The sequence below is a fragment of the Staurois parvus genome, unplaced genomic scaffold (genome assembly GCF_062004578.1).
Source record: "Staurois parvus isolate SC_StPar_1 unplaced genomic scaffold, SC_StPar_1.0 ptg000389l, whole genome shotgun sequence".
NCBI lineage: Eukaryota > Metazoa > Chordata > Amphibia > Anura > Ranidae > Staurois > Staurois parvus.
In genome coordinates, this window is record NW_028318185.1 from 4,076,141 (window position 1) to 4,087,500 (window position 11,360).

General features: G+C 41.5%; 1 protein-coding gene across 1 annotated transcript in view; it reads right to left on the minus strand.

The window, feature by feature from the left end:
• NDRG1 (N-myc downstream regulated 1) overlaps positions 1-11,360 on the minus strand; it is a 94,386-nt gene that overhangs the window by 57,048 nt on the left and 25,978 nt on the right. The window contains exon 2 of the mRNA XM_089685948.1: positions 3,639-3,701. Within this exon, the coding sequence (XP_089542074.1) occupies positions 3,639-3,692 (54 nt within the window). The 5' untranslated portion in view covers positions 3,693-3,701. The remainder of the gene's footprint in view (positions 1-3,638; positions 3,702-11,360) is intronic.

Genomic DNA, 11,360 nt, shown 5'->3' on the forward strand with positions numbered 1-11,360 from the left:
AGATAAAGTCATTTTGACCCCATTAATGATTAGAAAAATGAATGAACTTTCGTAAAACCTTCTTTTCCCAGTAATTCTACCCATCTACGGTCAGCTTGAGGCCACTAGGCTGAAAACATGTAAGCATGTGAACACAATTAAAACCCCATGAGGTTGATTTACTAAAACTGGAGAGTGAAAAATCTGACTCTAAATAGAAACTAATCAGCTTTCAGTTATTTCTGTCAAAGCTTAACTGAAAAAGCTGAAGTTAGAAGCTGATTGGCTACCATGCACAGCTGCCCCAGGTTTTGTACTCTCCAGTTTTAGTAAATCAGCTCCTCTGTCTCAATAAAGCCTTCATATATTATTAGATCCTGCTTTGTGCAGACTTTTGCTGAACTTTAACTGTTTGAACCTTGCCTACAGGGGCGTTTGTATGAGCAGAGCACTGGTGCATCTCGTTACCTGCACTAGAAACTGGGTTGAGTGCAGTGGATCTCTTTTACCTTTCTATCCTATAGATATTGTTGGAAACTGGGGATATGCCTTAGAACAGGGGTCTCCAAACTATGGCTCTCCGGGTGTTGAGGAACTGCAAGTCCCATGAGGCCTTGCAAGACTCTGACAGCCAAATGCAAGACTCCAAGAGGCATGATGACTTGTAGTACTTCAACAGCTGGAGGGCCATAGTTTGGAGACCCCTGTTCTAAGGCATATCCCCAGTTTCCAACAATATCTATAGGATAGAAAGGTAAAAGAGATCCACTGCACTCAACCCAGTTTCTAGTGCAGGTCTTAGACTGCAGTCACAGTACAGGAGACTGCCAGGGGCCCCATGGGCTACACAAAAATTACTAAAGGGCCCTAGGTTGGGTACCAGAGAATTAAAATGTACATCTGAATAGAATAAGGTTAAAGGGCCCCTGTCACCAGACCATAGTCTCTAATTGAAATGGTTGTAACATTACATCATAATCAATATTTTATATTTTTTCACTGGTTAGGTAAACCTTTATACTTTTTCAAGCACATAACCAAAACCAGTAATTCTGCATGTGCACAGGATCAAGGCAGATTATCATTGGACTGAAAATTTTGAGCCTATTGCATCTACAGCCATAAAATCCAAGATAGTGACAACCATTGGATTAGGGTTTCTCAACCAGGGGTGCATAGAACCCTAGGGTTCCTCCAGAGGTCGTTAGAGGTTTCTTGAGCAATAAGCCATTTCTGCCTCTCAGATAAGTATCCACTGACATCAATATTTTTTTTGCAATCTGTAAGGCTGGAGGGGGGGATTCTTCCCAATGACCACAAATGTAAGGAGCATTCTTCCCGCTGACCATCACACTAAAGTATTGTGAGCTGTAATCATAATAAAGACTAGCAGGGGGTCCCTGAAGCTAAATAGTTATTTCAAGGGTTCCTCCATGTTTAAAAGGTTGGGAAAGGCTGTATTGGAGGTTCAGGACTTCTGGTTGTCTTTGACAAGGGAGGCCTTCCCAGGGAATTTGGATACATAATACAAGGCAGCTGGACATAACATTCAGGGAAAGTTGTGTTTTTGTCTCCCTGTTGGAGAGACTTTCAATCACTCTCCGTCGTGACAGGACGTAAAATGGTAAAATGGAAATCTAAGCTATTGGGAATACAGATGGCTAATCCTTACCAACTCTATCTGGGGCAAATAAAAATGTTTTAGCTGGAGTTTGGCTTTAAAGGATAAGTGCATTTTCAAACAAAGGGTACTCATCCTTTTTGCCCCTCTACTTAAAGTACCCAACCCTCCTGCTGCCTAGATGCATACTTACTTTCATCCCACAGCATCACACAGAGTTTACTTCCTTTGGGGAAAATAGTCTCTGAGCTGAAGATCCCTATAGACATCTATGGCACTATTTCCCAACTATCCCTGGCCTCAGCATACAGCCATTTAGAAGTCTATGGGGAACCAATGTGTAGGTACAGCCAGCTCAGAAACATTTTTGTGTGAAGGATGTAGACTATACAGGAGGACATGGCTGCAGGATGGAGGTAAGTATCTCGGGAGGGTGGGGTACTTTAACTTGGGGTGGGGAATGATAAGGGCCAAAATGCAATATTACATAGTGACACCGTAAAAAGACCAATTGGTCCATCAAGTCTGTACTCTTTTGAACAACAAAAACATTTAGGGGTTTTCTTTCAGTTTCTTTTCATTTTTTCTTCCAAGTACAGAATTTCTAGAGACAAAGTTCCTAAGCACAGCATATCCATGGAAGTCAGAGGCAGCTGGCAGTTACAGTATGTGGTATGTCCATTCCTCGCTGTCTGATCTCATCCCATCTTTTCTTGGGCTCATATTTCATGTTTATTTTATCACAGTTTCCCTCATATGACGATGAAGTTGAAGCCAGGCAGTAGGAGGCCACAAGGCCGAAGCAAATTCCTGGAAAATTGCTCACATCCAAAATGTTTGGCAAACGCAACCTAAGTTTGGAGGACCTCGACATCAACCTTGTAATTCTGATATGCTCTTTCTAAAGTGAACCTATCTGTACTGAAAGCATTAGGGCATTTATACATTTTTGTAATGCGATAATGTGCATATTGTTGAAATGAATAGTCTGTCAATGCAATAAAAATTGCATGTGACCAAAACTTTGCAACACAATTTGAAATTGCAAACAACCATGAGTTGCCATGTACTGTGGCATGCTGCAGGGGCATCGCTTCAATGTATTGGGGCACCATTCACACTGAATGGCACCACAGCAATGCATGTACATCATATCACGACTCGACTACTGCAACTCCCTCCTCACTGGCCTGCCTCGCCGCTGGCTATCCCCGCTTCAGTCGATCCTGAATACGGCTGCCAGACTCATTCACCTTTCCAACCGCTCCATCTCCGCCACCCCCCTCTGCCAATCCCTCCACTGGCTTCCGATTGCGCAACGGATCAAATTCAAAATCCTAACGCTGACGTACAAAGCTGTCCACCATACTGCCCCGAACTACATCACTGACCTAATATCCAAGTACCGCCCAGCACGCACACTCCGCTCCTCACAAGACCTCCTTCTCTCTAGTTCCCTGGTCTCCTCCTCCCATGCCCGCCTCCAGGACTTCTCCAGGGTGTCACCCATCCTCTGGAACTCCCTGCCCCAACCCATCAGATTATCACCTACTCTCCTCTCCTTTAGGTGCACCCTGAAAACCCATCTCTTCAGGGAAGCCTACCCCACCCCCTGCTAACTTGCCGACCTCCTCCACTCTTCCTACCTCTCCATCCCCCACAGCTATCTCCTCCTGTGCCACCATCCCCTCCCTCCTAGATTGTAAGCTCGAAAGAGCAGGGTCCTCGATCCCCTCATGTTTTGCATTGTATTGGTATTGTTCTGTCACATGTTCTGTCCCCCTTTGTAATGTACAGCGCTGAGCGAACTATTGGCGATTTATAAATACTGTATAATAATAATAATAATAATAATGTACAGTATAGTGCATTGCTATACATTGCAGTCAATGTATGTAACAAAACATCCATAAAATTACGTGTGACCTAAATTTTGTAACGCTACACCCTACCCCTTTAGTAAATCAGCTCCAAAATGCACTTTTTAGAAGACTTGAGATTCCAACCCCTGACTCCCAAATAAATATTTAAAGAATACCTCTTCCACCAAGAGCGGCTTCCCCTCTCCCAGGTTAAGTTCTTGTCCAGACATTTTATCAGCCTGCAAACAAAAAAATAAATGTATAATTAAAGTAAAACACAGGAAGCATGCATATCCATAAGAAGAGCATTAATGGAGACTTGCAATTAAAAATATATATCAACTTAAAGTGGTGGTAAATCCTCAGACATGATATATGAACACAGCATATCCCTCTATAGTGTGTACTTGTCTCAGCCCAACGTTTCTATTTGCTGCCTTGTTCCTCTGCTATCTGTCTGGGTCACTTCTGACAAGTGTACCTGACACCAAGAGAAAAAAATGATGACAGGGGAGGGAGCTCCAGCACACAGCCTGTGATTGACAGCCTCATCTCTGTTTCTGTGTGCTTTGTTCCTTTCCTCCAATCAGCTATCAGAGTTCTCTTCACTGAGCTCTGCAGTGTGTAATTTCAGCTCCCCGCCCCCTGCTTTCTTGAAGCGCAGGCAAGCTTTATAAATTCTAGACTCTGAATGGATGTAGAGAAAAGAGGGCTGCAGATAAACAGGTTTCAACTAAGAGGATTTGCCCCATCTTTGTGTATCACCTGAGGCCAGTCATTTCACTTGGTATATGTAAGAGTTTACAACCACTTTAAAGTGGAATTCTTGCCTATCACTAATTATTCTTAAGAAATCCCCTTCCCTCTCCTACAACCTATCCTGTCTACCCTATATAGGAAAGTGTAATTACTTGTATACTGTATACTTATTTTTTTTTCAGTCCACTCCAGTCATGTGATACAGCAGTTCCTGCTATCAGGGAGCATTCAGAATTCTGGGAGCAGCTACGTCACCTATTGACGCCCATAGCCCAGCCGATGTCTGTGCTTCCTCCTCTCCCCTGCACCCATTGCTCACTGATATAGTGGAGCCGGAATCATGTGACCAGACAGGAGCGGTCTGAAAAAAGGTAAGTATGCACATCTTTGTCCCATTAGGTAGACAGGACAGGTTGTAGAAGGGGAAGGGAGTAATTTTTAAGAATAGTTAGTGGGAAGCAGGAATTCCACTTTACAGCTAAACTCCAGGAAAGATCTTGTGGGGGAAGCTGACTGTTGTAGTTGAAGTCACTGTTGTAGTTGAAGTCACTGTTGTAGTTGATGCTACTACAGTGATCGCAGCGATCTTCTGGGTCCTGTGCTGAGAGGCTGCCCTTCTCCATAGTAATCACATGGGGTCGTTCTCTAGGAACTAGTGACATTTATACAATGCATTTATTTCAGTGAATAAAGGCATTCACTGATTTGACAAGGTGAAGATCATGACATTGACGCCCTTCCTCTCCACCTCGTTTAATCAGAGGATGCCTTGTATTAATTGAAAAAATAAAAGTCAGTCTTTCAATGGCAGCAGTGTAGAGCAAGCAACCCCCTAAGGTCAGTGTACAATGGGGGACCCTCAGGTATAACATATGTCTATTTACATTGTACCAAACTGCACCAATGTAACTATGCTATAAATCAATAGCAATACAGCCTGAGGACAAAAATAAAGAAACACCATATGAAAGAGTATTCTAACTTAAAAGCAACTAAATCACCATTACAAACACATACGTAGGCCATACAAGGTTAATGTGGGGCAACTAACAGAGTTCTGAAGAGGTCAAATAGTATCATCCAACTCATGGGTGATACGGACTGACAACTCAGGGGGCTCCCAGGCAATAGGGGATCATGGGGCCCCTGTGCCCTTGCCCAAACTTAAAAACGCCTATGAAAAAGGTACCAGGGGCATCTCATGGGGCCCCCTACTGACCCCGGGCCCTTGGGCAGTGCCCGAGTTTCCAAATGGTCAGTCCGCCCCTGGTATCATCACTACAGGTGCCGGGTCAAATTCTCAAATGGTTGTACAAGGGATGTTTGTATGGTACAACCAATGCTGGTAGAGGCTTGTGTGAGCTAAAGTAAAGTCCTTCAGGATGTTAATTGATTGTTCCACAAGTCGAGACATTCCTATATCCTAAAATTTTCTATTTGCAACTAATCACTTCCTTCCCATGGTCTTGAGTTCAGTTTTCTTAGTAGGAGCTACTGAAATCCGCCTTTCAGTCTTTAAGTATTTTATCTGAGATTGTAAATCTCTCGCTGGATCATTACCAAGAGTTTGTTATTCATCAATCCCATTTTAGTTCAGATCTTAATCACGAATGTGACATTTATAGAAGTTCAGCCAACCCAAATGGACATCTGATTAATCCCAATGCAGAAAATGGATTGATCAGGTAATTTACTTGTAATAGGTTTTTGGAGAAATGTATCCAACTGCTAATTTGTCTTTGTAGCAGATTGCAGTTTGGTTACGGTGAAGTAACAATCTTGAATTTAAATTTTGCTAGCTGTCCCTGATCCTCTGGCGGTTTCCCATGGCTTGGGATTGCTGGGGATAACACTTGCCATCTGGAGGTTATATTTCATGCTAACTGGAATGAAAAAAAGTTAAATTGGGCAGGGTAGTTTACCTAAAGAAAAAGGTATGGATATTTTGATAAACACTACGTCCAGCTTGGATCAATGTACCTATGTACATGCCATACCTTGTAGAAGCTGGAAATCACTGAAGTAGAAACAGCTACTCCAGCGATCTCCAATAGTTTCCCAGTACTGTGCCGAGCAACTGTCCTGCTACATTCTGAACACAGGAGGTTGCCGCTGGGCACGGGATAAACACACAGATCAAATACTGTATATGGGAGCTGATTTGTATTTCTGCTCCAGGGTACAGAAATATCATTAATGTTACTTCTCCAACACTTTTTGAGCATCTGCAACGCATAATGTGTGTGAATCTTTGGTTCCAATATATTGAATGTGGGATGTATTTACCTCTGATAGGTATTTGGCACTGACACAGAAATTCTGGTGTTATGATGCAAAAAAAAAATTGTATTTAAAAAGCATTTTCCTAATCTCTTCACATTTGCAAAATACAGGTGGCCACCCCAACATGACCAAACCAACAAACTTAATCGCAACACAATTCTATTACCCGCTATATATAGAACCTTACACCTCCAACATGACCAAACCAACAAACATGATCACAACACAATTCTATTACCCGCTATATATAGAACCTTACACCTCCAACATGACCAAACCAACAAACATGATCGCAACACAATTCTATTACCCGCTATATATAGAACCTTACACCTCCAACATGACCAAACCAACAAACATGATCACAACACAATTCTATTACCCGCTATATATAGAACCTTACACCTCCAACATGACCAAACCAACAAACATGATCACAACACAATTCTATTACCCGCTATATATAGAACCTTACACCTCCAACATGACCAAACCAACAAACATGATCACAACACAATTCTATTACCCGCTATATATATAGAACCTTATACCTTCAACATGACCGACCAGTGGACATAACCATAATACATTTCTACTAGACTCTATACATAGCACACTACACCCCCAACATGACCAACCACTGAAACCATCATAATACAATTCTATTACATTCTATAAATAGAACACTACACCCCCAACATGGCCGACCACTGGACATGACAATAATACAATTCTATTACACTCTATACATAGAACACTACACCCCCAACATGACCCACCACTGGACACCATCATAATACAATTCTATTACACTCTATACATAGAACACTACACCCCCAACATGACCCACCACGGGATATGACCATAATTCAATTCTATTACACTCTATACATAGAACACTACACCCCCAACATGACCCACCACTCGACATGATCATAATACAATTCTATTACACTCTATACATAGAACACTACACCACCAACATGACCGACCACGGGACACCATCATAATACAAATCTATTACACTCTATACATAGAACACTACACCCCCAACATGACCCACCACGGGACATGACCATAATACAATTCTATTACACTCTATACATAGAACACTACACCCCCAACATGACCCACCACGGGACATGACCATAATACAATTCTATTACATGCTATACATAGAACACTACACCCCCAACATGACTGATCACTGGACATGATCATAATACAATTCTACTACACTCTATACATAGAACACTACAACCCCCAACATGACCAACCACTGGACATGACCATAATACCATTCTACTACATCTATACGTAGAACACTACACTCCCAATATGACAGACCACTGGACACCATCATAATCCAATTCTATTATACTCTATACATAGAACACTACACCCCCAATATGACAGACCACTGGTCACCATCATAATACAATTCTATTATACTCTATACATAGAACACTACACCCCCAACATGACCAACCACTGGACATGACCATAATACAATTCTGCTACACTCTATACATAGAACACTACACCTCTAACATGACCGACCACTGACACCATCATAATACATCATCTCAACACACAAATGGCCAGTGTATGAAGTCAGCCCTTCACTGGCAGTCTATGTTCTCCCTCCAGATTCTCCAGCCCAGAACTGGAGAATCGGAGGAACCACAAACGAAGCAGCGGTAATTTACTGCTGCTTAGTAAACGGTGTTTGACTGATCTCTTACTGTAATCTCATGAGATTATAGTAACAGAAGCTGTTTTCCAGCGTTCAAAGCGTTTGTAGATCGCTTCTCCCTTTATTTGGAGAAGTGATCTACACCATTTTATAAAAAGGCATTCAGAGGAGAACTCTCTCCTCTGAGAATTTCTCCTCTGAGTATGCCGGAGAACTAAGTAGTACATTCAACACTACACCCCCAACATGGCCGACCACTGGACATGATCATAATACAATGATATTACACTCTGTACATAGAACACTACATCCCCAACATGACCGACCACTGGACATGAACTCTACATCCCCAACATGACCAACCACTGGACACCATTATAATACAATGATATTACACTTTGTACATAGAACACTACATCCCCAAAATGACCGACCACTGGACATGAACACTACATCCCCAACATGACCAACCACTGGACATGATCATAATACAATTATTATTATTATACAGTATTTATAAAGCGCCAATAGTTCGCTCAGCGCTGTACATTACAATGGGGAACAGTACATGCGACAGTACTATAACAATACAATGCGATACACGAGGGGTTCGAGGGCCCTGCTCCTTCGAGCTTACAATCTAGGAGGGAGGGGATGGTGGTACAGGAGGAGATGGCTGTGGGGGATGGGGTGGTAGGAAGAGTGGAGGAGGTCGGCAATTAGCAGGGGTTGGGGTAGGCTTCCCTGAAGAGGTGGGTTTTCAGGGTGCGCCTAAATGAGAGGAGAGTAGGTGATAGTCTGATGGATTGGGGTAGGGAGTTCCAGAGGATGGGTGACGCCCTGGAGAAATCCTGGAGGCGGGCATGGGAGGAGAAATCCTGGAGGTGGGCATGGGAGTCTAATGATATTACACTCTGTACATAGAACACTACATCCCCAACATGACCAACCACTGGACATGATCATAATACAATTCTATTATATATTTAATGGTACACCTCCAACATGACCAATCATTGGACATGATTATAAATCTTTTATACTCTGTATGTAGAAGACTACACCTCCAACATAACAGACTACTGGATATGACTATAATACAATATTATTACACTCTATACCTAGAGCACTATACCTCAACAGGACCCACCACTGGACATGATACATACAATACTATTACATTTCTTATATTAGACAATGTACCTCCAACATGAGCCAGACATAGAAAACTACCAGAATCGAACTGAGAACCTTTGACCTTGGGGGTCAATTACATCTTTTACCCTTACATGTATTTACTTGTATTGAACTGTATTGTTGCTGTATTGTCTCCCGTTATATTGTAAAGCGCTGAGAAAACTGTTGGCGCGATATAAATCCTGTATAATAATAATAATACATGAAATTACCCTTTCATGGGTGGATCAGATTTTGGTGTACTAAGTAAAGTGTACCATACAGTACATATTGTAGTGTGCCACGGTGAAACACACATTGGTGGTCAAGGTGAATGGTGGGTGTTCCTAAAATTATATAGTTTCTTCTGGTGCACATTTTCTCATTTTCCGGCATCAACTTCATTTGTGACAGTTGTGGCAAAGAATTTGCATCTCAAAGCCGCAAACAAAGCAGTTGCTATACAGCTGCCAAAGGTCTGAACAGGGAGCTGGTACCAAACTGATAAGAGATATGAAGGAACTAAGCTATGAGGAAGGATTAGAGGAACTGAATGTACTCTCTCTTGAGAAGAGGAGATTAAGGGGGGATATGATCTCCATGTATAATACATAAGGGGGGATATGATCTCCATGTATAATACATAAGGGGGGATATGATCTCCATGTATAATACATAAGGGGGGATATGATCTCCATGTATAATACATAAGGGGGGATATGATCTCCATGTATAATACATAAGGGGGATATGATCACCATGTATAATACATAAGGGGGGTGTGATCACCATGTATAATACATAAGGGGGGATATGATCTCCATGTATAATACATAAGGGGGATATGATCTCCATGTATAATACATAAGGGGGGGATATGATCTCCATGTATAATACATAAGGGGGGATATGATCTCCATGTATAATACATAAGGGGGATATGATCTCCATGTATAATACATAAGGGGGGATATGATCTCCATGTATAATACATAAGGGGGATATGATCACCATGTATAATACATAAGGGGGGATATGATCTCCATGTATAATACATAAGGGGGATATGATCTCCATGTATAATACATAAGGAGGGATATGATCTCCATGTATAATACATAAGGGGGGATATAATCTCCATGTATAATACATAAGGAGGGATATGATCACCATGTATAATACATAAGGGGGGTATGATCACCATGTATAATACATAAGGGGGGATATGATCTCCATGTATAATACATAAGGGGGATATGATCTCCATGTATAATACATAAGGGGGGATATGATCTCCATGTATAATACATAAGGGGGGATATGATTGCCATGTATAATACATAAGGGGGATATGATCTCCATGTATAATACATAAGGGGGGATATGATCTCCATGTATAATACATAAGGGGGATATGATCTCCATGTATAATACATAAGGGGGGATATGACCACCATGTATAATACATAAGGGGGGAAATGATCTCCATGTATAATACATAAGGGGGGATATGATCTCCATGTATAATACATAAGGGGGGATATGATCTCCATGTATAATACATAAGGGGGGATATGAACTCCATGTATAATACATAAGGGGGGATATGATCTCCATGTATAATACATAAGGGGGGATATGATCTTCATGTATAATACATAAGGGGGATATGATCTCCATGTATAATACATAAGGGGGGATATGAACTCCATGTATAATACATAAGGGGGGATATGATCTCCATGTATAATACATAAGGGGGGATATGATCTTCATGTATAATACATAAGGGGGATATGATCACCATGTATAATACATAAGGGGGGATATGATTACCATGTATAATACATAAGGGGGGATATGATCACCATGTATATTACATAAGGGGGGATATGATCTCCATGTATAATACATGAGGGGGATATGATCTCCATGTATAATACATAAGGGGGATATGATTTCCATGTATAATACATAAGGGGGA